Genomic DNA, 27,948 nt, shown 5'->3' on the forward strand with positions numbered 1-27,948 from the left:
AAGAAGGTGATTTTTCAGAAGAGAAGGGATAGGAAGAGAAGACTGGAAAGAACAGAAAAGAGGGTCTTCTCTCCTCCGTTTGTCACCTCTCCATTCTCCTCCTATCCCGTCTCATCCCCTCCACGCTTCACCTCTTTCCTTATCCCTGCTCACCTGCCTACTTCCACATACTCTCACCACCTACCCACACTCATCTCTTCTCTTGCTCTATCTTCTTTCCACTTCAATTTTTGTCCATTAGGTGCTAAACCCAGATTAAAATAAAAAGGACCAACCCTTCGGTGGGAGAACAAAGGAGACTAAACCCCCACACACACACCCGATTTGGGTACGTCATCCAATAATCGCTTAAATTTCGTGAGAAGGTAATTATCATGAATGTTCAAGGCAAGGAATTCATGTCAGTCCTTCAGACACAGGTTCAGCTGTGCTTTGAATGTTGTGACCCACAGGGCTAGTCCCAGGCATTTGAGGAAATGAAAAATCTCAGCTGTGATGGATTTAACATCAGATAATTCTCCCAAGTGATTTGTATGTTCAGACCGGAGAATAGGCTTTAATTTCCAATCTAAGTACGCCTGAGCTTTGAGAAGTGGTTCAAAATCTGAACCCAGAATTTCTGCCCTTGTGGATCCAGCCTCCCTCTCCCCACATGCACTTTGGGGGTGTCAGACAGCCAGATCTAGACCCAGAGTTGAATTTTGCAGACTGAGCCTATTTCTTGATCAAACTCATTGACACTTTCCATCCCTTTCCTGTTTCCTTTTTGACATAGACTCCACCCCTGCCTCTGACTCTGAAGAGCATTGCTCATTCCTACTCCTTAGTTGCGTAGTTCTCATGTTGTTGTAAATAAATATACATCAACATCAATGAGACTGTGTGGGTGGGATGGGATGTGCTATGTGACTGGGCCAGATCAGTGTGTGGGAGATCTGAAGCAGATCCTAGGGAGGCTCCCCTTAGACTGATGGGTGAAGAATTGGTAATAACTGATTTTACTGAGTGACCTTCCCCCTTCAGTTCTGTCCATAAATGGACTGCACTAAGGGTCTGCCTAGCACCTACCACAAGGGGCTCTTTGCCCTTATACAAGATGGGTCAGATTCTAATCTGCATTTTTACACAGATGTAAATCCAGTGTGACTTCAGTGGAGATACCCCTGTTTTACACCTGTGTAACTGAATCTGGATCTACCAGCCTCCTCTGAAATCCTTTACCTTGGAGGCGTTCCGTCTTAACCAACAGGCTGGTCATACAAGATCTGTTAGTGTGTTAAAGACATTTCATATGCAGTTTCCTCGAGCCCTTTAAGGCTATGGGGTACCCTGGAAGCAGAACTTCTCCCCGTCTCTGACAGAACCGTACTGACTCCCTGCCTGTATTCCTGTAAACTCTCTAGTTACTGGGCATGGCTCCTTGCTGTTAGTGTGATGGTCTCCACGGTGAGTGAGACCAGGTTTGTTAGAAAACACCTTTTGGCTTTGTAACGCAGCCATGACTCTTTTTTCTATTGGGGTTAGGCCTTCTGTGGCAGGGAGTAGCAGACTCAGAGGTCCCCTGCTGGAGGCATCAGGTGTATAAAAGGAGCTGCAGTGGAGACCAGCGTCCATTGCTGCCTGGAGCTGGAGGAGTGTGCATGGTGTTCCTCATGAGCTGAGGGGACTGCAGAACCACAGACTGAGCAGTTGCTGGCAGGGACCAGGGGAGCAAGCGGGAGCTCCTGGCTGGCTGTTGGGACTTGCTGTATGCTCCTCGGTAAGGGTGAAGCATATGTGGAGGGGCTGCAGGGAAGTGACACAGGGAAATGTAGCAGCATCGTGAGTAATCAAAGGGATGCAGCGGGTGGCTGCTATTCGTAGGTTCCTTGGGCTGGGACACGGAGTAGTGGGTGGGCCCAGATTCTCCACCATTAGCCACTGGGGAAGCGGCCTGAATGTTGGACTTTGACACAACCCTGGAAGGGGATCTGAATTATTAGTGGCCCAGTCGGAGAGCGGGGGCCATAAAGGCCCAGAGAGGGCAAAACCGTTGCCTCCAGGGAGGGAGCAACATCTCGATACCAGGGCCAGGACTGTGTAAAGACTGTGAGACTGCTTAAAGACAGAGAGGCCTTGCGATAGGTCTCTGTTGGTCTGTCTACCCTGGAAGGGGTTCATTTTGTTTGTGTTACCTACAGACTGTGTGGGGTTCGGCTGAGTCACTGAAACCACTGACAGAGGTCTCCATAAACTGAGAGAGGTGCAGACCACAGGATACTTTGTGGTCCTCATCTGCACAGCGTATTATGTTTACCAGAGCCTCTCTGTTACAGTAAACTTTCAGTCTGTTCCTATGGACAGTTTGGGGTAAGCCCTGGCCATAGGGTTTCTGTACCTGGTACATGAGTTCATGTAGTCTCTCTCCCACCTCGAAGGGACCTTGAGTCCTGTATTTTATGCTTTTTTACAGGGGCTAACGGCAATACCAAATCACCCATATCAAAGGCTCTTTCACATGCCTTTTGCCATGTCATGCTTTTTGTACAGTTTGGCTCTTTTCAAGAGTATGCTGTGCCAGCTCCATTATGGATTATGAATTCAGTCACTGGTTCCCCTTCTGAGTCAATGTTACCTTCCCGTGAATCTCTGACCAGCTCAATTAGAGGCAATGGTTGCAACGGGCTTTGCAGAGATTTCCCGTCTTTTTCCTCTTTTGGCACAGGTCACAGGACTTACAATATTCCTTTCTGTCCAGGATTATAGTGGGCCAATAAAAATTCCTCTGAAGCATTTCAAATGTGTCTCTACTCCTGGATGGCCAGTGAATGGCAGTCATTAGCTACCCATAGTAACGCTGCCCTGTGCTTTTGGGGGATTAGGTGTTGTTTGTAGGGCTCCCCGGGGGCCCTTGTTCTTTTCCCTTGGGGCTTCCTTAAATATCCTACCCTCTTCCCTATTATCCTCTGCAGGGGTGGTGCTATGCACTGCTTCCTTAATGATCTCTAGGGAAGTGTCTGTGTCCTGACCCTTAACAAAAGCTCTTTGCAGGGCTGCTTCACTAAGAGTAGCTGGTGCACCCTGGCTCTGGGAATGTGTCTCTGCCCAGCAAAGGGGTTTTCCTGTCCCCTCTCTCTCTCTCATCCTCCGCTGGGCCAGGCAAAAGGGCTTCTGGGATGCACACTTTCCCCTGGCACAGATACGATGTCGTTTCCAGCCAGAGTCTGCAGGGATACCATCCCACATTCCCACGGTAAGAGCATATGTTGCCCCCTTCCATTCCAACTTTGCCTATGCTGTGACTTCACAAGTTCCCATAAAGAGGAGTCTGACATTTTTCCCCTGGGAGTATGTCAGACTCTCTGCCCATCTCCCTTTTAACCAGTGCAGTCTGCACAGCTGTACCTCTCCAGGAATAGCATATCCTGCCATCAACCTGGGCATCTTCAATGAACGTCTTGTCCACCTCCATAGGTTCAGACCTTACGAAGTTTACAAACACCCCCATTAGGTCCTGAGGTCGCCATAGCTGTGTTAACCTGGATGGGACTTGAGCTTGAGGCAGCTATCTCCTCATATGCTCAGTACAGGCATTTCCTTGGGCCTACGTCCTAGGCCAGAGGTTTGTAACTGGGTTACTTGGGGGGTACCTGTTTGGGGTTTTTTTTGGCTTTGGCTTCCTCCCGTGAACAAATCTGGGCCTCTCTCCTTCCCTTTGGGGGTTTCTTTCAATCCGCAATGCAAATCGGCAGCCTGCGCAGCCACCCTCACTAGGTCAGGATGCTTTTCCCATCGTGCAGCTCTGATTTCATCTGAACAAGCGTTAAAGAAATGTTCCTGGGCAAATAGGTTGATTTATTTCTCATAATCCCCTTCTGCCCCTTTAGTTTTTGCCCATATTTTCCATATAATCACACATTTTATGCATAAACTCCTCGTGATTGATATTGTCATGCTTCTCTAGGTCCCTAAACTTTACACGGTATGATCTGGAGAAATTTGAAACCTTAGCAGCACAGCTTGCTTATATTTATCCTAGTTCATTGCCCAAACCAGTGAAGACCTGGAAATCTTTACTGAAATTTTGGGGATCAGTATAGACGATTATTTGTCCTTAACAATTCCACCGGCCTGGCATGTTCTTACAAAAGCAGTTAAGTATCGATACAGGCTGAGTGTTGGCAGTCTGCCTCAGGTAGGTGAATGCTGGGGGTGGTGATTACCTGCAGGCTGGGGAATACCTTTCTGCTGGCCCAGCACGCTTAGCTGCATTTTCTGTGCCTCCATTGGCCACTGGTATTTTCACTCCTCTGCTTCCATCGCCTCCATTCGTCACCGGTGGGCCCACTCCTCTGCCCCCTCGATAGCTTTCTCCTCTTGCATTCTGAGCTCTGCCATCTGGAGGTCATATGCCACCTCGTCCCTGCAGAGCTGCCATCTGGCCAGCCCTCAGGGAATAAGGTCTGGCTGGTTTCCCAACCCTGGTCCATCTCCCTCATTCTACTCCTCCCTTTCAAGATACTTAGCACCTGATCCTCTGATTTCCCCCGGGGGAGGACCATATTCCAAACATAAGCTGCCACGCTGCTCTTTGTCAACAGTGTCCAAGCATGCTAACTGGCTCACTTCCCCCTTTCTGTGTTCTGTTTCTCTTAACCCAGAATAAACAAAAGAAAATAATAAACCTTGTACTTTGAATCCATTAGGGTCTGTTACTGCAAGTGTTTGGCGTGGTTGCTGATATTGGGGTACAACTCATGTAACGACTACACCCCTGCGATGTTTTGGGGATCACCCCAACCACTAAGGGGTTCTCCCTTGTAACTTCGGGTGCCTTAATGTCGTCCTGTTAATGCTCAGAGCTCTGACCTCAGTAGCCAGCCTATAAGCCTAAGGGTCTCACCCTGGCATCCACCTGCCTGGTGTCCTCAGTAGCCCTCCCGGTCCAGATCTGTCTCCCTGAGTTCTTAACTACCAGACACTGGGACTTTTCCCCTTCTGGTTCATCACCCCTGGGGGAGTAAAACTTGCCTCAACTTATCAGTTCCTGGGAGGCTGTAGATTGCACAACAGGGATGCTTAGGGTAAAAACAAACAAACAGTTTATGTAATAGAAATGTCACCGATTCAGAGATGAAATAGTGCGGAAAAGCAAACCCAAGTTACACAGAAAATAAACACACAGATGCAACCTCAGGCTTTACACCACTGTATTAGCTCAGTTCCCTTTTCTAGTATAAGCTACCTGTTGCCTCTGAGCAGTTTCTCAGCATGCCCTCTGCCCTAGAGGGGAGCCAGAGTTTCCCAGACAGCCCCCTGCTCAGGTGTTTCTGGATTGCCTTCACTTCAAAGAAACCCTTCCCTTGTAACAGAGGTAGCGGGTGTTTTCTTTCTCTCAGCCCACGGCAATTCATGCTTACGCAGACTGGGGGAAGCTCCCTCCTTCCTTAGTTTCCCAAGACAGGTTTCCTCGTCAGTGTCAGTGACTTTCCATGAACTTTCATGCTCCCCCATTGCCTTTCCCTGGGTTGTACAATGCTCGATGCTTGGAGTTAGTTTCATGTCAACCACCAACATGGGAGGGGCCCCTCCCTTCTCCCCCAACTGCTGCACGGTGATGCTGCATTGCACTCTGGTTCCAGTGGCAATGTTCTGCACATAGACACCTGCTTACGTTCATAATCCAAACCTGCACACAGATCTCCTAATGACCATCACGTGCTTTCCCAAAAGACCTTACTTGACATCTCTTTCTACACAATAACATGGTAGACGGCCTGTTCATTCAGTTGCTTATTCTTTGGGGTTCAGGCCCCCTCACTCGCCTCTTGAGGCATCTGGATCCTGATTCTCACAGCATCTCCGCTTTTCCCCACGGTGCCTGCAGACTTTTGGTGATGAGAAGGAAGGAGAGAGCTGAACCTAGAGGGATTTATTTAGTTCCTGGTCCTGAGACTCTCAGCAGGAAACAGCCCACTAATAAAACCAACAATTGGTGAAGCAATTCAGTGCAACTTCCCCTTTTCAGCGTGGATACAAGAAGCTGCCCGATGCACAGGCAGAGAAGGCGGAGAGGGCAGCAGTGAGTGTCCAGACAAACAGCTCTGTCCTACCACCAGCTAAACAGCCAGATTCTAGCATTCAGTACAGGGGCCAGCCTCAGCCATGGAAGAGACATACATCAGACACATTGAGCTGCTGGGCTTCGAGAAAAGGTTTTTTCCCAGCCAACATTATGTAAGTACTTGGAGATTACACTGCAGAACAATAAACTGAAGGGTTTTTTTTTCTTTAGGTATAATTCCCCTTGGCTTTGTTTTACCTTCAATTTTAAATAATACCTTGAAAGAGAGATTCTAAAAGTAACATTTTGGGGGAATGCTGCTGCTCTTCTGAGCTGAGACAGCAGGCTGGATTGTAGTTAGAAATGTCTGTTCCAGACCTGAACCCCAAGTGTTCAGGGGAGTTTGGGTCCAGATCTCACCTGCTTGGCTGATTCCTATCTTTGTAATAGGCCAGGGTTGGCCAACCTGTGGCTCCGGAGCTGCATGCGGCTCTTCAGAGGTTAATATGTGGCTCCTTGTTTAGGCACCGACTCGGGCTGGAGCTACAGGTGCCAACTTTCCAATGTGCTGGGGGGTGCTCACTGTTCTGCCCCAGGCCCTGCCCCCACTCCATCCCTTCCCCCGAGCCTGCCATGCCCTCACTTCCGCCCCCCCCCCCACCCAGGGCCTCCTGCGCATGCAAAACAGATGATTGTGGCAGGTGCTGAATGGTGGGGCTGCCGGCAGGCGGGAGGTGCTGGGAGCTGGAGTAGAGTGACCAGATGTCCTGATTTTTTTTTTTTTAATAGGGACAATCTCGATATATTGGGTTTTGTCTTATATAGGTGCCTATTACCCCCCACCCTGTCCCGATTTTTCACACTTGCTGTCTGGTCACCCTAGGCTGGAGGGCTGCTAATGTATTACTGACAGATGTTTTGCAGCATGAGCTTTTGTGGGTGAATACCCACTTCGTCGGATGCAAGACTATAGTTAGTCTATAAGGTGCCACAGGATTCTTTGCTGCTTTTACAGATCCAGACTAACACAGCTACCCCTCTGATACTTGATGTATTACTGTGGCTCTTTGGTAATGTACTTTGGTAAATTCTGGCTCCTCCTCAGGCTCAGGTTGGCCACCTCTGTAATAGGCTGAAACAAAATGAGGGGTGCTCTGAACCAAGAACTTTGGGGCAAATGGGAACTGAACGCCATGGCTCACATCACCTCTAGCTTTAATATGGAGCGTGTCACGAGGAGTTTGTGATCACTTGCCACTGTTGGAAAAGCAATTCTCCTGGCTCTCTGTTTCTCCCCAGTCTCTCTTGTATTTCTATTCTCTGGCTAACCTTTTCAATCCCTAATCTCTTCTCTGTATACAGCAGAGCTAGGTGAAATTTTTCAATCAACAATTTTTTTGAGGGTTGGAACACAAGTTTTGCTGTAATAAAAATGTTCTGTGAAAACAGTTCCGCGTTGATGAAATTGTCAATTTTTTGATGAACCAAAATGAAAATTTTAAAAAATTAATTCTGAATTATTTGTCATGGGAAAAAAAAAGTTTTAATAGAAATAAAATAGGAGTTTTCAACCAGTTCTACTTTTCTTTTAGGCTTTTGTAATTAAATATTGCCTCTACTCAACTGCCCTGCAGCTGAGCCTCTACAGAGTTGGCTGATTTTCTTCTAAGCATCGCAGCAGAAGGTCTTCTTGAGAAGTGATATGAAAGAGAATGGGACTTTAGTCTCAGGGATCAGTTCTGGGGGGCATTCCATTAGTGGGGGCAGTATAGAAGAAAGCACAGGGGTCTTTTGAGAGGAGCAGACAAGCAGGTAGTCTAGACTGGCACCATGGGTGGTGTGAATGGAGTGGGGGACAGGGGAGTCCTATGTGGTATCTGCTGAATGGCTGTTTATAGAAAATGGGCCCCTTGTACCAGACTGTGCTAGAAACTGTTGTACTGTATATGCTTTCTGTGAATAGAGAAAAATGAGGATTGTCACTGATACAGGTTTGGAGATGGATTGTAGCTAGACATGCTGAGTGTGTGAGTGTGTGTATGCTCCAGCAGACAAGGCTATCTACCTGGTGTCTCTTGGAAAATGGTTTGCAAACAGTGATTGTTTCTACATGGCAGTAAAAATTGGGGTCCCACAGAATAAACTGCAGAATCTGAACTCTGTTTGTTTGTTGTTCAATAGGTTTACATGTTCCTGGTGAAATGGCAGGACCTAACCGAAAAACTAGTTTATCGAAAATTTACCGAGATATATGATTTTCATGTAAGTCAACTCTTGGTTCAGCTAAGTCTGGCTTGTGGGGGCAGCGGGCTGGAGGAGCTTAAAAGGCAAAAACAAAAGCCAAATTCTGTCTGTTTTGGAGAGTGCTCTGCAGGTTGTTCTGGTATGGTTAAAGAATCATAGAATATCAGGGTTGGAAGAGCCCTCAGGAGGTCATCTAGTCCCACCCCCTGCTCAAAGCAGGGCCAATCCCCAACTAAATCATCCCAGCCAAGGCTTTGTCAAGCCAGGCCTTAAAAAAACTCTAAGGAAGGAGAGTCCACCACCTGCCTAGATAACCCATTCCAGTGCTTCACCGCCCTCCTAGTGAAATAGTTTTTCCTAATATCCAACCAAAACCTCCCCAACTGCAACTTGAGACCATTGCTCCTTGTTCTGTCAGCTGCCACCACTGAGAACTCCATCCTCTTTGGAACCCCCCTTCAGGTAGTTGAAGTTACAAAGGCTTGAGGCTATATTCTGTCTAGATGGACCATTATAACAGGCTCATCACTATACTATGGGGATGCCTACGCTTTTTATTTGTGGTGAGGGAAGGTTCACAGTGACTTCAGTGGAAGTTGCACGTATGTTTTCAGAACCGTAATATAAAACTTGTAACATTCAGTCTGGGCCAGGTGATCTCAGAGCATATGTGATCTGATTTCCTCAGGAAAGGGACAGGAATTGAGTGGCCTAGATACCCTATCAGCCACTTAAGTAGCAGCCTTTACTAGGTTGATTTGGAAGAAAGCTCTGGGCCCTTTTTCTAGCACCTTCCAAGCAGGGGTTTGCCATTCACCAGACAGAGGAGTCTGGAACTAATTTTCTTTCTAGCAAGGTTTTACTGCAATGAAGTGAGAAGTTAAGCTGGATACAAACTGCCCTCAGGAGAACTGGGAGAGTGGCTTCTCTATCTCAGTATCTCCAGTGCCACACACCAGAAGAGCCATCTGCCATTGCAGTATGTCGATGGTTTCAGGTTCACTTAATCATGAACGGCGTTTATCCATCTGTAACACCTGGATAACAATTCTTCCCTTACAAGTGTTGTGAAGCTTTATTCCAGTTTGGAAAGTATTCCGGTGCCCAGATGGAGGCAGACTATTATTTGATGATTATTTCTTTGCCTTGATTTACAATTTATATTAAGAACTCAGCGTTAAAGGGTAAAACTTTCTCATTTTCAAAAGAGACGTAGGAGCCAAAATCTCAATGAAAGGCAATGGGACGGAGGCACCTAAGTGCCTAAAAGTCACTTCTGAAAAAATGGAAGCTGGCTCCTAAGTCACTTGGGCACTTTTGAATTTTTTTACCTAAAGTCCTTTGATGGGTGCCCAATCTTGCAAGGTGCTGGGTGCCATCAGCTCTTAGGATCTGACCTTTTAATGCTAACTACCTGACTTGTCAGCACAATCAGTGAGCTAGCTGTCTAGGTGCTATAAAATGGGATGCAAAATTGAGCTCTCCATTGGATGCACAGCCAGAGGCCAAGTTGAGGCCTTTGGAAAACCAGGGCCTGGGTCTCTTCTACCGGTGTCCTTGGTCTGAGCCTGAGTGATGAGCACTCTAGGAGTCTGATGGAATTTGGCCTGGATATGCTGACTGGATTGTGCACCTAATACTGGTTTCTCTTCTCATGCTAGAAATCCTTGAAGGAAATGTTTCCCATTGAATCTGGGGACATCAACATTGAGAATAGGATCATCCCTCACTTACCAGGTAAGCAGATGTATAGTGCAGTCAATGTCTTCAAAACAGGAAGCTGGAATGAAAAGGGATGGCGGCCCCCCTGTAATATGCTTTTGTAGTTGGCTAGCCATTCACAGTCTTGGCAAAAGCAGTTTCTTCTCCCTTGGTGTTCACACCTCAGCTGCTAGAAGAGGACCTCATCCTCCCTGATTGAATTAACCTCGTTATCTCTAGACTGATTCTTGCCTGCATATTTATACCTGCCTCTGGAAATTTCCACCACACGCGTCTGACGAAGTGGGTATTCACCCACGAAAGCTTATGCTCCAATACGTCTGTCTGTTAGTCTATAAGGTGCCACAAGACTCTTTGTCACTTTTGTAAATAAAACAGTCACTTCACCTACTGTTTCAGATCACAAATCAGTAACCGCCTATTGCTCAACTTCTGGCAGATGCAGGGAAAGTGGCCTAACTGCCCCTGAAGTTGTACATGAACGTACACCCATTTTCAATCCCAGCCACGTTTCCCTCTTGCAATCTAGGGATGAGATGAGCGACCGCTGAAAAGACCCATGTCAGCCTGAGCACTATCCTTGGCAGGCAGAAAGCTTTTCAGGTCCTGGGGCTACTTGTTAAGGCAGTGAGAGTCGGGAGATCTGTGTTCCGTTCCCAGTCTTCGGCAAGTCCTTGCACCTCGCTGTGTGCCTCAGTTTCCCCCTCACAGTAAAGCGGGGATAATGCTATCTATCGCCCACAGAGTGATTATGAGGATTAATTCATGAATGCTTCTGAGGGAATGCATGCATAGAAATACCCATTAATAATACTTCCTTGGGGTTACCTGAGTGAATAAGTGGAGCAGGATTTAGAACTCAATCAAGCTTGGACTGAAATAAAGAGGTATTTGCCCATGGACTTTACTGGGAGCTGGATTTGGCATTTGTCCCTATCACTGATCTGAGTAACCTTTGGGTAAATGCAAATCTACTAACTGCCATTGGCTGGGGAATGCCCCCAAAGTCCCCGCTGTACTTTCCCCTGTTCTCATAAGCAGTTTTAAACACAAGTAGTTTCTCAAAGATGATTTCACTTTGCTGACATTAGTTACTGTAATAGCTGTGGTAGGTGGGGTCATATTTCTCTGTCAGCATTTGTTGCTCTATTTTTAATGAAGAAATCTCTTTGAGATGAGGAACACCCAACATCTGGTCTGCTGGATTTAGCAGTGAAAGATGGTGGTCGTAAAGGGAAAGATGAAGTGGTAAGTTCATCTGCCTCCTGTCCTGGGGCATGAAAATTCTTGCCCCCATTGCAGAGTTGTCGCTATAGTCAGACTGTAGCAGCTGTGTCTTGGTTTTGCTGAAAGGCCCCAGAAACAACATCTGTACATTTTGAGGAAGTTGTAAGATCCACCAGCATAGCCAGGAGAGCTGCTTGTAACCCTCGTAGCAGTTCTGGTGAAACACAGGACTCGCTGAAATTCTGAATTAAATCCATTCAGACCTTTCTGAGTCACGCGAGCAGGAAAAATTCGTTGTTCCACTTTTCTCAATAAACTAAAGAAACAGACAAAAAACTCGATTAAGAAATCGTTAATAGTGTGTTGGGGAGCCATGGCTGAAGCTCTGGCCCGCTGTCTTACATACGGCCTGTATGTGTGCAAAATAAACAGCAGGAAACCACTCTCCATTACAAAATACAAAGGACTCACTGGAGAGTTACAATTGCCACAGCAATGTGCAGTCTTTAATGTGCCGTACGGTGCACAAGACACCAAATGAATATAAGCCTGACGCAGATAGCATGACGCCTGTGGTGTGTTGTCTGTGCCAGGATACGCATGAAGTTATTAGTACAGCAGGAACAGCTGAGAACGATGGGAGTGGCTAGATGCTGAGCATGTCTGAAAATCTGCCCCACGTGGGAGCTGAGCTCTTTGGCTGTGTGCCCATAGGGTAGGGGAGAGAAATATAGTCCCTGGCTAGGGGTTAATACATGTTTATGGGGGGGGACCCTATAGGTTAGAAGGGAATTTTCTTGGCTTTCACCTACACAAATAAACCACGGGTTCCCATAACATTTGACAGTGAGGTACCGAGGTGACCTTCAAAAGACCTACATCAAGATAGACCTTTATTTCCCTGGAAAGAATGAATCAAAATGCAAACTGCACCCCTCCATAACAGTGCTGAGATTCATTCCTCTGCCTGCCCCCTGAACGCAGTAACCAGCAGTATATTTATAGTGTTGATTTGCCTAAAGGCACATGGGTGTGCTCCAGAACGAGCACATAGTAGCATTGATTTGAGGAACTGAAAGAATTTCCCTGGTTAATGGGTGAAGTTAGTGGTTGCACTGGATTGTAACTTATGCATGCACCTGTGTTCTTCAGAGTGCTCAAGACAATGTACTGAGCATGTCATTATTTAACGCAAACATGCTGGGTGAGGTGGCCTAGTAAAAATTGCAGAGACATTAATTTCCTTATATTATCTCCACTGTTTGTTTGTTCTCTCTCCAGCTTCTGCCAGGAACTTAGCCCACCCTCCCTGCTGCCGGTCTTCCTACTGCAGATTTAAAGAATTAATGCACATCCTCATATCTCCTTCCTTCCCCATACACACCCCATCTTTTTTCTCTCCTGGTTGAACAATCTGTAAACAATGTAATATGTAACAATGAATTCTAGTTCAGATTGAGTAACTAGCTTCACCTGTCCACTCCTGGTCATCTTCTGGTTTGAGGAGGTTTTTTCCCCCCTCCAGTTTATTAAATTGGATTATTAAATCCAAGAGCTGTAGGCTTCTGTTCAGTAGGTGTAGGGCTTCTCTTAACAGGGCATCTCTTGTCGCTGAGTCTGAGGTGTGATCACTGCTGCTCTCAGAGCCACCTGGCAATTAAATGGCATGTGGAATCGAGAGGAAGGGTGGCCCTACTTAGGGCACTACCTGGGACTCAGTTCAGTTCCCGGCTCTGCTACAGACTTCCTGTGTGAACTTAGAGTAGCCTAGGCCTGGTCTACACTGGGAACTTACATCGGTATAGGTGTGTCTCTTGCGGATGTGAAAAATCCACGCCCCTGAGAGATGTAACTATACTGACCTAACCTCCGGTGCATACAACGCTAGGTAGACAGAAGAACTGTTACACTGATCTGGCGACTGCCTCTCAGGGAGGTGGATTACCTGTGCCAACAGGAGAACCCCTTCCATCAGCGTAGGTGTGTCTAACACTGCAGCTGTAGCGTTCTAAGACTAGAGCTCCCCTTAGCCTCTGTGTGTCTCAGATCTCTGCCTGCCAAAGGGTGGCAATAGCACGGTCCTGCTGCACAGGGAAGTTGTTTGAAATTGAGACGTGGGATGGGCCAGTGGTTAGGGCACTCGACTAGGGCTTCCAGATTCACTTCTCTGTTTGGCTGCATTCCTCCCAGGTGACCTTAGAGCAGGTCATTGCTTAAAATGCAGCGTCGGCACTGGAGTGCTTAAAGAAAGATGCTCCTACACCGACGGGAGAGCTTCTCCCCTGGGCGTGGTTACTACGCCTCCATGTAGCGCAGTCTATGGTGGCAGGGGGGAGGGGAGGTAAGGTTGGTGTAATGATGTCGCTCAGAAGTGGTGGTCGATATTTTTCCTCCTCCAGGACTGTGTTTATGACGCTTCAGCCTGCGTTCTGATAGAGAGAGAGGTGATCTCCCAGCCTCACAGAAGTGAAGCAGAACCATTTAGAACAAAGGCTGGCGGCTTTGTTCTAATCTATTGACCTATAAGAAGCTGAGGCGGGCTTACCCTGGTGATGGCTATGGGGATTACGTTAGAGCGCCACAGCACTAACATGAGGTTATCCTCTCTCCGGCCTGTTCCCTTGCGGGGGCTGAAGGGCTGGAAGCAATCTGCTCAGATTAGTACTCTCTCCACAAAGCTGCTCTGTCTGTCTTCACTGCAGAGCTTCTGCTTAGATCCGGGGTGTGCAACTGGCTGCCACTGGGCTTCTGCTGCTGGCTTGACAAAGGGAGGAACTCTGTGCTCCGGCAGCAGAACTTTTAAAAAAACGTAGGTCCGTATTTACGATGGGCCTTTCAAAATGTTTGCCAAGGACACGTTTTTCCAAAGCACCCTTGGGATGTAGCTGCACCGATGGCACCCGTTTGGTGTCAGCAGTAGCCACCGCTTTCAAAAATGTCCCCTGTGGCATCTAAGGATGCTTGAGATGCTCCCAAACTCCGTTACATTAGAAGGGAGCAAGAAGCCATCTGAGTAACAGTCACTATAGATTAGAACCTTTTGGGTTCTACTCAGCTCTTTTTCAGGTTGATATTCAGTATCAAGGTGACTGCGTGGGCAGCTCTTCCAAAAGTGCTAGTCACAAAAAATAAGTCTCCCTGGTTTTACTGTTTTCTAGCACCCAAATGGTTTGATGGCCACCGGTCTACACAGAACAGACAAGGCACGCTGACTGAATACTGCTACACCTTGCTGAATCTGCCGCACAAGATTTCCCGATGCTCCCATGTTCTGAACTTCTTCAAAGTCAAGCCTGATGACTTGAACCCACCCACAGACAGCCAGTGAGTACGGCCACTTCCACCAGAACTCAGGGTGTCTTAACCACTTAAAAATCCAGTCTAGCTATTTTTCTACGAGATCTGCTCATGTTGAAACAGGAGTTAATGCAGGGAAGTCCTGCAGCCTGTGTTAGGCAGTGGATCAGACTAGACGATCACAATGGTCCCATCTGGCTTTATAACCTATAAATCTAACTCAAACTGATGTTAAATTTGTAACATACACATTTCTATGCAATTTTCTTATGTTTGTCTTTACCCCAGCGAGAAGGGGAAGAATTCTCATCTACTCAATTGCTGATGTTCTGATTAACATGATCAGATTTCTTCTATTACTATAATAGGAGACTAATATCCTAGAACATATAAATAATATGAAAGGATATAATATATTACATAGCCAGAGCACTAATAATAGCTGTAGTTAAGGTTGCCTGCACATTTCCATTCTAAGCCCCTATTTTCAGGTCAAATTTTCAGGAAGATGGAGTGACTCTTGGGCTGAAGTATTTCAGGCCTGGCCTCTGCCCAAAGATGAGGTTATTTTCATTGTTTATTGCATAGGAATTGGGTACTTTCTCTTTAAATAGTTGATGAGCCCTCTAATGGCCTTCCCTGTCTTCTAAGGGTACATCTACACTGGACCTGGAGGTGCAGGGATGATGGCCAAGATGGTCAGGGATGTAACCCCATGCTCGGGGTGACCCTAAACCTCTGACTGCCAGAATCCGGGAGGGGAAAATGGATGGATCTTTCCAAATTGCCTTGTTCTGTACACTCCCCTGATGCTCTGGTACTGGCCACTGTCTGAGACCGGGTACTGGGCTAGATGGACTATGGGTCTGATCCAGTATGGCTGTTCTTATGTTCTTTGTATGGAGGGAAGGGAACCCTGTTGCTGATGGGAACAGGGAGAAAACAAAGGGTCAAGATCCACTGGCGTTAAACTCACTTCTCTTGTTTATCTAGCATCAAGAAACCAGAGACGTATTTAGTGCCAAAGGACTCCAAGAAAAATGTCGCAGGTAAGAAGTAGTTGTGGTTTTTATTCTGATGCTGGTAAGCAACCATTCTAGCCACAGTGAGCACATGGTTCCATCAGCACTGTGGGAAAATATCTACAGTGGAAGAATAATCTCTAGGGTGGGACAGTGTTCAGCACGGGGCACCAGCTTCCCTGCCCCTTGGTACAGTAGGGCTGGCCCTGCTGCAAGGCAAATCTCCTCAGCCATGGAGCAGGAGGTGCCAGCTGCATGCAGAGCAGCACGGCCTTCTCTGCGGAAGTGGCCTGTAGCGTGGGTGTAGTGAGTTGAGAAGCTGCTCCTGGAGTGGCGAATGGAGGGTTCCAAGCCAGCCTGAAGGGATGGCAGCCCCAAAGCGGGTCCAATATAGACCCACTGTGGCACTAAGTGCCAGACTCATGCACCCGGAAGGAGTCAACGGGGCTTCCAGGCCGTACTCTCACCAAACTCGGGCGAACGCATTGTATTGGAGGTTGCCGTCCAACAGCACGGTCGGCCCTGATCCAGCAAAGCGCATATGCCCAGTAAGGATGGACTGAAACACGTGCTTCAATTGTTTGCAGAACTGGGGCCTTATGCTGCAGTAGTGTTATTTCTCGATAGAACTTGACAGAAACCAAGTTCCTCTCTTCGTGCTTGGGGCACCCGATAGAACATGGATACGCTGCCCTCTCTCCTTTCATACAGAATCCGTCTTCATTCCAGACGCTTCCCATGCATGACTGGAGCGGATAGGCTAGGTCTCCTTGAAAGTCAAACCCATTCTCCTTTCCTTGTAAGGTTTCAAACCTTCAGCCAGGGGCCTGCTCGGCTTGTGGGGCTGCCCCTCCCTTCTGCAAATGCCATCTCCCACTCAGCACCCGGCTGATAATGGTGGATCTGTAGGCCAGTGCATATTTTACAGGGTCACCTTACCTGCTGTTCCATTGCTACTGCTGCCTGCAGAGAATTTACTGTCAACGGGAGAACTGAAACCTTACAGCAGAACCAGCCTGCCTGGGGCAGCAAATGTTTAGGTTCATGCATGAGTGATGGCAGCCTGTGATGGGCAAATGTTTTCTGGGACACTTATGCAATATGCTAAATACTACTGCTTGCTTACTTTGTTATGAATATAATCATTTGGGGCCTTTAAGCCGCAGTGGCTGTCTTGTTAGTGCAGTTATAATTCTTGCTGCTGTTTTTCTTGATCCTTATTAGAGGAACTCCAAGACCATTGCTGCTGAGGGTGGTGAGAACACCAGAACTGCTACCTCTTAGGGAGTGAGAAACTTTTGGACTTTCCACTGAAGTTCTGTGGAGTTTCCCCAACCTCTCCCCGGGTGATCAACAGAAATGTGCTGCTTTACTGCTGGATGGAAAACGATTAAAGGAGCTCATGAAATCCTGTCCCCACTTCTTTCTTGCAGACATTACTGGCCCCATTATCCTGCAGACGTACCGAGCTATTGCAGACTACGAGAAGAACTCCAGCACCGAGATGGCTCTGAAAACGGGGGACATGGTGGACGTTGTGGAGAAGAGTGAAAGTGGTAAAGCCCATTGCTCTGGAGGGATGTGCCCTGGCTCCAAAGTTCAGGGCTGATTGGATCCAGCTTGTGGTTTCAGCCCATTGTAGAGACAGGGATTTTTGTTTTGGGCCTATCTCTAGGTCAGTAGAGCTGCTTTCACAGAAGTAGCCAGGCCTAGTGGGTTGGGAACAGGCCTGAGTGCTAAGCACACTTGGGTTCCCTTCCTGGCTCTGCCACGGATTCATTTTGTGACAGTTTTGTGGGTGCCAGTCCTGAGCCCACAGCAGAGACCAAGTGGGGAGGCAATGTGCCTTTCCAACTGCTTTGGGCTGTTGGGGCAGCAGGTGTTGCTGGGATGGGGGAATCTCTGCACCCACCAGGGAGGCCTCTATGCTGGAGGTACCCCCGCAGGGAAGCCGCCTGGCTGCTCTGTGGCCCCCGTGCAGAGGTGATGGAACTAGGGGTGCTTGAAGTGCTTTCCATCATATCCAGGGTTTACAGTGTGGTTCAACGGCTCTCAGCACCCCCACTATACAAATTGTTCCAGCCAGTCTATACAGGTGCAACCACTGCAACATAGCCACAGTGCAGGGAGGAGTTCCTTCCAGTGTGTCCGTAAATCACAGCCCCTGCCTCCCTCCTGAGGGGTGGCTCAGCTAGCGAAAACTTGCACGGTGCTTTAGACCCGCAACATACTCTATGTGTGGAGGGGAAGCTCTTTGGGGCAGGGGCCATCTTTTCGTTCTGTGCACCGAGCACAGGAGGGTCCTGGTCCAGGGCTGGGGCTCCTGGGTGCTACCACAGCACAAAGAGATGATAATAAGGTAGCAATAAAGTGAGCATCTGTATATCAAAATGGGTTTTAAGAAATTCCGTGCCCTAAGTATGGAAGCTGAGAGCATTTCTATATATACACACACATGTAAAGACAGCAAGCACTCTGTGATCACAATCCTGCCCCGAGTGAGGACAACGGGGAGTCACATGACAGGGGACATCTCTTCGTGAGGCTGTGATGCAATCCTAGAAAGCCCTTTGAGCTTCCCTCATGACTCCTGGGATTGGTGCCCAGCGAGGAAATAACATTCTAAATTTACGGTCCGCATGGTTGCAAAACAAAAGTGGACTTCCCCTCTCCTGTTGTCATGGTGATTGACACAAAGAACCAGTTCTAAACGGAGACATACAGGAGCTACTCAGGGAAGCACTGATTGCTTCCCATCCTGCCCAGTCAAGTCACTGTGAAGAGTTCAGAGGCAGATGCACGACTTATTTGTACATACACAGTAGCCTCTTTACCCCAATGATCCTTACAACAGCTCTTCCCAGTGCACCTTCCACTCCTTTGCATCCTATTGCTTTCCACACAGAGGTTCCTTAATGACCAGTCCAACAGTCAATTAAAAGAGCCAGGGTTTGGGTTTTGTTAGGTTGCCGTCAATGTTTTCTAGAATATTCTGGAACAGCTACTTAGATAAACTTCCAAATGTAGACAGGGCCTTAGGGAATCTTATCAGATTTTCTAGGCCCAGAAGCCATAGACAGTTCCAGTTATGCTGCTGATGCTTCATTGGTAGGAAAGGCACAACAGTAACCCCTGAAAATGAATATCAAGATAGGTTGTCCCATGGTTCTCCGGTTTAGTTGTCCCACAGATAAAGAACGGGGCCAGGAGACCTGGATTCTATTCTCTACCCTGCTAGTGACTCTGTGTGACCTCAAAGAAGTCCCTTAACTTCTCTTTTTCTCCTCCCTTGGTTTTCACACCTCAACTGCTAGAACAGGGCCTCATCCTCCCTGATTGATCTAACCTCGTTATCTCTAGCTTGCTTCTTGCTTGCTTATATATACCTGCCCCTGGAAATTTCCACTACTTGCATCCGAAGAAGTGGGTATTCACCCACGAAAGCTCATGCTGCAAAATGTCTGTTAGTCTATAAGGTGCCACAGGATTCTTTGCTGCTTTTACTTAACTTCTCCATTTCTCTCTTTCCCCTCTCTGTCCAGTTGGGTTAATGACGATGCCCCTAGCTCACAGGCCTGGGGTGAGAGTTTATTTGTACAGGTTTTGGAGCTGCAGCCTGCAGAGTACAATGAATGGTATTGACTGCTGTGCTGTTTGCTGCTGGCTTTGTTACAGGCTGGTGGTTCTGTCAGTTAAAGAATAAACGTGGCTGGGTCCCAGCTGCTTACCTGGAGCCTATGGAAGGTCCTGATGAATCTGAAGAGCAGGATCCTAACTATGCAGGTAAACCCCAAACCCACACCAATAGATCCACACTGGACATCTCCATGTTCCTGACCATGATTCTGGAGTAATCCTAGGAGAAACTGCACTTAGATGATTCATCTCCGAATTTACAGTGAGCCAGTATGTTCTAGGGCCGGACTTCAGGAGTATAGCCAGTGCTGTGTGAATTCCCATGCAGTGGCACCATGATCAATGATGCTTATAGTTTAGGTACCTCACTACTGACCTCAGGGCCCAAATCAAACCCCAGCACTGGAACCTCCCCAAACTTTAAGGAAGTCCAGATCTGGAGCCAAACTGGGTCTTGTTTAAAATGGGATAAATTGTTTGTATATTGTCTCTGTCATTCTGGAGCTGTGGCCTGGATCACTGAGGAGCCTTTCTTTGGATATTAACACCTAATGCACCCTTTAAGCCTTTGTTTCTATTATCTTGTGCTCAGGGGAGCTCTATGTTGTCAGAAAAGGCTACACAGCTGCTGAGGATGATGAGCTGACGCTGAAAGAAGGAGACGCCATAGAGGTTATCCATAAACTACTTGATGGCTGGTGGGTTGTCAGGTAAGAGAAATCCAAATCACATGTCAGGGTAAATAGGATTTGGTTCTTTGGGCCACTCGGTGGGAGGGATAGAGAGAGAACCTGGCCATTCAATCTAATTACCAACATAAATTATAGGGTGGTTTTTTATAGATGAAGCTGGTAGCATCACCCATTATAAAGGTTGGCTAACACTTCCCATTATAAGACGCTGTTTTCGGTTGTTTATAACTTTGCCAAACTTTAATCGTTGGGGCTGAAATTTGCCATGCTAGGTGTCAGATTGATTTTTTGGGGGGATGGGGAATTTCACCCCAAACGTTCAGCTGTTCCCAAGAATGAGGCTGGGGAAAAATACATAGATTTCCCTCCCCACTCCATATTAAACTATTTGGGAGACCTTTTCCTTGAAAAGCTTTAGTGCCTTCATGCTTTGGAGCAGGACCTTGAAACGTGTGTCACCTTTGTGTCAGGGATGTGCCTTTTGCCATCCCCGTAACACTTTGGGCCAAGTTATAAGCCTTTCAGAACTAGCAGTTGGCACTTGCTCAGCGGAGGAAACTTGCTATCGCACAGCTAAAAGCCCTGAAGATTCCATTCACAGTGAGCCTATTCCAGCCTCCTCTGAGCAGGACTTCCCCTGAAACTGCAGCTCTGCTGTGGGTCATGCTGGGGCAAGGCATAGGAATGGAAAGCAGGGAGGCTGTCTCTCAAGTATTTTCAGTAACCCTGCGGCTAGCACCAAGTTGCATGGAGGAGGAAGCTGCCTGACTTAACTGCACAGGGGAAAAGAGCCGAGGGGGTGGGGTTGAAGAAGCATGAAGGTTTAGCTGTGGCTACACTTGCATTTCAAAGCGCTGCCGTGGTAGCGCTGCCGCGGCAGCGCTTTGAAGCGCTAAGTGTAGTCAAAGCGTGCAGATAGTGCAAATCACAACTGGGGAAGGTGGCTGGTGAGGGGCTGAGGGAGATGGGGACCTGCTGGGTAAGGAGAATGGGTCTGTGTGGGAGGTGAAGAATAAGAACTGACAAAGAGACACAGTTCAGGGGGAGAACTGAACCTGGCTGGGCAAAGGGGCAGCGTGAGGAGGGAGACTGGGACTAGGAGCCAGTAGGGAGAAAAGCCGAAAGGGAAATGAGTCATTCTGTCTTCAGAGCGGGTTTGAATAGTGTGCAGTAAACAAGGCCTGGCACCACACATTTCAACGACGAGGAGAGAGAACAATACTGAATAGTTGTTCATTCAGTGAGCACCATCCATCTGTGCACTGAATGAGGCAGGGGGCCTGTGGAAAAAATAGGATGTGAGCACCGAATTATAGACTGTATCATACTGCAGTTGGGAGTCAAAATTAAGGTTTCACAGGCCATCCTAATCCTGGCAATTCCTAACCTTTGAGTGCTTGCCTTTGCAACCTTAATAATGCTCTTCTAACATAGTTTGTGTGTATGAAATAATCTATTGTATGCCATAGAATTAATGATACATTGAGATGGATTCTAGCCAGCTGATTGGCTAACGTTTAGGGCATTGAAAGCACCCACTAGGTGCCTTTTGAAACTGTATCACCCAATCCAGAGAGATGTCCTGTGTGCTCAGATCAGAGGCCTGTGAAGCAGGAATGCTGGAGTCTAATGCCGGCTCCTAATACCCACTACCCCTGTGACCAGGGCAAGTCACCTAACTGCTCTGCCTTGGTTCCTCACTCTTAAAATGGGACCGGGAAAAGCCACATCACAGGCATGTTGTGAGGATAATTCATTAGTTGCTGATTACAAACAATGAGGATGTAAAGTGCCATAGAAGTGCCAAGTATTGTAACTGTCTGTGGTGGGTGGGGGGAGGCATCTGTTGGTTTGCTATAGCAATCCTGGCGCAGGGCATTTTCTGCCATAGAGCATCAGCGGCTCCCTGCTGGTCTTTAAGCCTCAGGCGATGCTTTCCGCCTTAATTGTTACTGCTTAAATAAAACAGATGCTTTAAGACACAATGAGCTTTGTTTGAAGGGCTTAATGCAACTCCCTTTCAAGTTAATGGAATTTAGATCAGGCCTTAAAAGATGTGAGCCATTTCTCAGTGTAGTGATTTTACCCGCTCATTCTCTAGAATGGACAGACTCTCTGAGGTATCTGCAGGCAGGTTTTGAGATGGAGGAGAAGAGGAGCATGTTGCTTTGTCAGCTGTCACCACTACTAGAGGTTAAAAATAATCCTCCCAGAACTGCTAAGCTGCCAGGAAGGTAGATTTATAGATTCCGAGGCCAGAAAGGACCATCTAGTCTGACCTCCTGTAGAACCCTGAACACAGAACTTCCCCCAAAATCATTTCTCAAGCAGACCTGTTAGACAAACATCCCATCTCAATTTTAAAATTGTCCGTGATGGAGAATCCTCCAAGACCCTTGGTAAGTTGTTCCCCTGATTTGGATAGACATGCTGTTGTGATGACTAAGGAGCTGTACGTGTAAGTGGTGATGTTTTACACCCCAGGAAGGAAGAAATCACCGGTTACTACCCCTCCATGTATCTGCAGAAATCTGGGGAAGAGAACAACCCTGTGAAGAATGAGCTGAGAAACAGAGGCGCCCCTCCTCGAAGGTAGGGTGGGCAAACAGGGTCTGATTGTCCCGTAGAGAAAGTGTGATGAAGCAAACCAGGCTGTGGGTTGGAATGTCCATCGCTTGCCCTAGAAATGAGGAACTGCTTAAGTGCTATGTGAGGGGTGGGGGAAGAGGGTTGCTAAAAGGCTTCCTTCCTGAAAAGAAAGATAAAAGAACGAATCTTGCAAGGTGCCTGCTGAGTAACTTCAATTCCCATTGACGTTATTGGGATATGAGGATGCTAAACTCTTTTCAGCACAGGCCTATGCAGACTTCACTTGAGCACTGTCTCTACTCGGATTTATTTCTAGGTGTCTGCCTGCAAAGTTTCTTTTCTGGGGATAATCTTGGTTAATTTTCAAATTGGATTCTGTTTTCAAACTGTGTTCACTGAGTCTTTGAAAAGCGAGCAGAGATTTGACTAATCAGAGCTGCCAAACTAGCTAATCTGATGGGAGGATTTGAGCTAATGGAAGGGATTTTATTTTGATTGAAAAGATAAAAGGTAATTAAACTCCCTGGTGCTGATGCAGCAACAACTGCTGGAAAGTGCAGAGTTGAACTGTGGCTCTTCATTTCATCCCAAGCCAGGTTTCATACATAAGCTCCCAAATCCAGCTTGTGGTCTGGTTCTGAGCTGGTGTGGATTGGCATAGCCCCACTGATGTCCATGCAGTAAATATCTAGTCAAGCTAAGATATCTATAGGGCACCAGTCACTGGAATATGCAGTTGTCACTATATAGAAAGAGAGAGAGAGAGACACTCTAAAGATATTATGAGTGAGGGATGAACCACAAAAAGCAGTGACTTTGGGTTCAGTCTGGATAAGCACCCAAAAGCTCTGCTGTTCACTTGCATTAGCCAAACAAAGTAGCCCTTGTAAGGTACATATACTTCCCATTGTGAGGAAAATTGCTTCTACTTAGGGCAGCTCTGAAATGGGTGCATGTAATTTCACAGATGCGTAGTGTGTTGAAATTTTAGGAGTGAGTGGAGGCATGGTAATGGAGTATGAAACCTCTTCCACTTAGGTAAACAGTATGAACCCAGTGTGAAAAAATAGCCGGGATAGATAGTAGTGCCATCTGCTCATAGCTGTTTGATGGACCGGTTATGAAAATGAGTTGGTCTTAATTCAGATCCCAGAAGAGAGACAAACACCTGCTCAGAACTCCCAGGGGCAGCATGCTATCTTATTCCAGCTGGGAATCCGGCCCCATGTCTTCGTGTTCATGTTTATTTTCACTTTGTACAGTACTTTAGTTGCGTGTGATAGGTGTAGCTCGGGAAACAACAGGTTGAAAACATGTTTCCTAAATCATGTAATCTGATCTGTCTATGGGCCAGGTTCTGATCCCATTGAAATTTATGAGAGTTTTGCCATTGATATCAAAGGGACCAGTATTTTAGAGTGTGTGTGACACACTGATAGCCATAAATTCCTACATCGGAATTACACTGGTGATATATCAGAAACAATTGATATAAATAGGCATAGGTGAGCAGTGTGGCCCAATGGATGGGGCACTTTGACACTCACCTGCTATGTGATCTACATCGCCTTCCTCAGCAATGTACTTTGAGATCGATGGAAAAGCTAAGTAAGCTTTGCTGTTGTTTACTGTAATTCTATCCTAGCTTCACACTTATTTATTCATTTTTAAAGCATTCGTTCACAGCAGCTAGATGCTGCCTGACTGATTTTACACAACAAATCACACAAGGTTGCTGACACTAATCCATGGTCCTTTTGCCTGGGATAATCCAAAGCAATCGTAGGTTAAATCCAATGAGAACGCTCTCCTCGGGATGAGACTCTGCCAGGCCTACAAGAGGGGAAGGTTCCCGCGGTGGGGACCTGTAAGTAAGAAAGCATAGATAGTTAAAATGGCAAAAGCTGAAAGATTCATTCTTTCTCTATGCAGGTCGACCATCCGAAATGTCAAGAGCATCCACAACCAAAACCGGAAGCAGATCAGCCAGGAGACATACAGACAGAACAGCATGAAGTATAGGAAGACAAGGACGCAGAGCAATCTCCAGAGCAAGTCCAACGTGATCAGTAAGTTTCAATCTGACATACCCACTAGACTGAGAGCCTGTGTCATGTACAACAGGGGTGAGGATGGTTGTACTCATGGAGACCGTCATGTGCATTAGGCCTCCGGGCCACCACGCTTCCTAGTCTACCCACCACATTGCAAGTCCTCATACCTTGCTGAGGTTGCTCAGGGGTGTTTGTGGCAGTGGGAGAATCCACACACCAGAGCTAGTGACGGCCACTTTTGAGCTGCAGACAGCACTTCTACAGCGGTGCCAGGCAACCAAATCAATGGCAGGTCAATCCAGACCGTAAGGAATGGCCAAGCGTCAGGTTTTCAAGGAGCCGAGCATGTGCACCTCCCATTGCCTTCACTGATGGCTATGGGTGCTCAGCGCTTCCAAGCATCAGGCTACAAAGGAGTTGGGTTTATTCTCTTTAGAACAGTACAGACTGAGGGGTTCTAGAGAAATTGTCTTCATTATGAAATGGCCTGATGAATCTGATGGTGGTTACAGTCTCTCGCAATCCTGACAAAGCAGTTTTCTACAAAAAGTAAATAGGGAAGTGGGTTTCATACAAAGAGTTAGACATATATGGAAAAAGTAAAAGGGAAAGGCCACTGAAGCAAAGACTACAGATGGAATGAGTTCAAGAGATGCTTAAGTTCGTTTCTGGAATAGCAAGGCATTGAGGGTATGAAAAATCATGGAGGTGGAAGTAGGGCGGGCCGGTACTAACCCCCAAAGGGCGGAAACTAATGATTTCCGATTTCTAAAATGTCTTAAATGCCTGCAAATAATGGGAGGCAATATATGGAAAGCCCAGTGATGCATTTGGGACATTCCTAGTGAATGGGAAGCTATACAATGAGCGTGGAGCAACACAGCAAGCTAAATAGCACATCGAGTTAGCCAGAGAGAGGCCCACACCAAACATCTGGATCCAGACTTTACAGGCCTAGAGTTTAAGGCTAGAAGGGATCAGCAGATCGTCTAATCTGACCTAACACAGGCCACCCGCACTCCATACACAACAACCAAAATTAAACCAAAGCGTTTTACAGCCTTTGAGAGACTAGACTATCATGAGCCACAGAGAGAGAACAGGAGGGACCCAGGTGCCAGTGCCTGAGCCCCCTGCAATGGCAGAGAATTGATTGTGATATACCCAGATGAACCTAGCAAATGGTCTGTACCCCCATCCTGCAAAGGAAGGTGAAACCCTCCAAGGTTACTGCCAATCTGACCTGGGGGGAAGATTCCTTCCCGAATCCCGATCCCACATCCAGCAATCAGCTAGATTCTGAGCAAGAGCCAGCCAGCTACCTGAGATACAACTTGAAACTCGATCCAAACTCTGCTGCTGGCTCCTTTGCCTGCAGTTTGGTGAATCAAAAAGTAGTATGGAATCTAAATGTTGTGACATCAGCCCCCTCAACTAATCTAGGGCCTGATCCTACAAGGCGCTGAGCACCTCTTTAGAGCTGCGATTTAGCAAAGAGCTTTAAGCATGTGTCCATCCCTGTTCAGCAAAACATATAAACATGAACCTGACTCCAAGCACCTGCTTAATGGAGGTGCTTAAAGTTAAGGATGTGCTTAGTTCTTGCTTTGAGTAGGGGCTAATTGAGGATGCTCAGCACCTCTCAAGATACACTTCTCACCTCATATAGGATTGGGCCCATATTTAGTAAATTATCATATGATATAAGTGGATGAAATTCTCTGGCCTGTGTTACACAGGAGGTCAGACTAATGGTCCTGTCTGGCCTTGAAATCCAGGAATAAAGCAAACCCCAGAAAAACATAGAGAGGAGGAAGGGAAAAATACTTTCCCCAGATGGAAATGTTTGAATGTTTAGAACAAGAGTGTGATGGCTTTATGGGAGTTGATACTAACAAATCCCTCACAGATTCTAAACCATTTTTTCAGCCCCCATGTTCCTTTTAGAAGGATCCGATTTAGTACTAGATCTTGGACCCACTGACATCAAACACTTATGCTGGGATCAAAATCCATTGGGAGTAGGGTACCTAAGTCACTTGGCCTCCTCTGAAAGTCCCAGACCAATATGCACAGATATTAAAGTGGGCCCGTCATGGAACTTTCACATATTTTTATGTCTTGTCATTTGTAGGAGAGAGAAATGAAATGGTGGAAAACGTGTCCAAGGCCCAACCGGCTGTTCCACCACGACCCAGTAAGGACCTGATCCTGAATCGTTGTACAGAGAGCACGAAGAGCAAGATCAAATGATCCCATTGGGGAAAAAATATAAAGCTGATGCTTATTCTCTGCCAGGACTCCGTAGCCAGACTGGACAGTTCTGGTGAATTTCAGCACCTCTACAAGAGCGGCAGTTCTCATAGCGTTTCTCAGAGCTACAGGTTATGGCACTTTCAATTAAGGTTCCGCATATAATTCACTCTCTCAACAAATCTGAATTGTTCTAAACTTGATGGGCCAAATTTAGTCTTCATTTATACTTGTGCAATCCCAGGGAGTACAATGAGGCTGCACTGGTGCACACAAGGACAGAATTCGGCAAGATATTCTCAGTAACTGATCACATTTTTTTTTAATGTTTACTATGAACTGCTACACAAAATACAGTTGATCAAGTATCAGAGGGATAGCCTGTGTTAGTCTGTATCCACAAAAATAATGAGAAGTCCGGTGGCACCTTAAAGAGAAACAGATTTATTTGGGCATAAGCTTTCGTGGGTAAAAAACCTCACTTCTTCAGACGCATGGAGTGAAAATTACAGATACAGGCATAAATATATATCGGCACATGAAGAGAAGGGAGTTACCTTACAAGCGGAGAACCAATGTTAAAGGCCAGGTTAGCCAGGGGGCATGTAGTCCGCTCCCAATAATTGATGAGGAGGTTCACTCCAAGCATCTGAAGAAGTGAGGATTTTTACTCACGAAAGCTTATGCCTAAATAAATCTGTTAGACTTTAGTCCTCGTTACAGTTGATCAAGGCACTGATCATATGAGCTGTTGAGTGAACTCCTCTCTCAATGACTTTTTTTCATGGTAGATGAAGGTGTTCAGCATTCCATTGCATTGAGCAATAAGAGAGAGTCTTAACTGATTCTTTCCCCACCATTTGTACTTGGGAACCTAGATGATATGGTTTGCACTTATTAGCTTGCTTTGTAATATAGCCATTTTTGGTGACTCTATTATTGTAGGAGACCCCCATGTAAAGTTAATACATAAATCTCTTTTAATCCTGTTCAGAGTTTTACTAGCTAAATATGTCTGTGGTTTGAAAAGGCGTTTTGTGTGTGTAATACATTCGTGTTGGCCAAATGACTGATTAATAAACAAGTCAGAGAAAAGAGCTGCTGAATTGCAGTCGGTCCCCTGCAGCCAAGAGATGCTGCATTTTCAGCAGAAGTTGTGTGACATATTG

The 27,948-nt window shown here is 46.7% G+C and overlaps 1 protein-coding gene across 1 annotated transcript; it reads left to right on the top strand.

Annotated features, from left to right (window-relative positions):
- Nucleotides 1-5,990: 5,990 nt before the first annotated feature.
- Nucleotides 5,991-27,768, top strand: NCF1 (neutrophil cytosolic factor 1). The gene is made up of 11 exons (XM_039508298.1): nt 5,991-6,216; nt 8,225-8,305; nt 9,949-10,024; nt 14,395-14,560; nt 15,527-15,582; nt 16,989-17,111; nt 19,231-19,338; nt 19,784-19,901; nt 22,368-22,475; nt 24,405-24,541; nt 26,661-27,768. The coding sequence occupies exons 1-11, from the start codon at nt 6,145-6,147 to the stop codon at nt 26,777-26,779; spliced, it is 1,164 nt and encodes a 387-aa protein (XP_039364232.1). The 5' UTR covers nt 5,991-6,144; the 3' UTR covers nt 26,780-27,768.
- The last annotated feature ends 180 nt before the right edge of the window (nt 27,769-27,948 follow it).

This window comes from Mauremys reevesii, linkage group 20 (genome assembly GCF_016161935.1).
Source record: "Mauremys reevesii isolate NIE-2019 linkage group 20, ASM1616193v1, whole genome shotgun sequence".
Lineage (NCBI taxonomy): Eukaryota > Metazoa > Chordata > Testudines > Geoemydidae > Mauremys > Mauremys reevesii.

What these genes read in the sequence shown, in the direction of transcription:
- NCF1 (XM_039508298.1), top strand. Translation starts at nt 6,145, where the DNA reads ATGGAAGAGACATACATCAGACACATTGAGCTGCTGGGCTTCGAGAAA. An exon ending in CCGAGATATATGATTTTCAT is followed by an intron (nt 8,306 to 9,948) that starts GTAAGTCAACTC and finishes TTCTCATGCTAG; the next exon opens with AAATCCTTGAAGGAAATGTT. An exon ending in GATCATCCCTCACTTACCAG is followed by an intron (nt 10,025 to 14,394) that starts GTAAGCAGATGT and finishes ACTGTTTTCTAG; the next exon opens with CACCCAAATGGTTTGATGGC.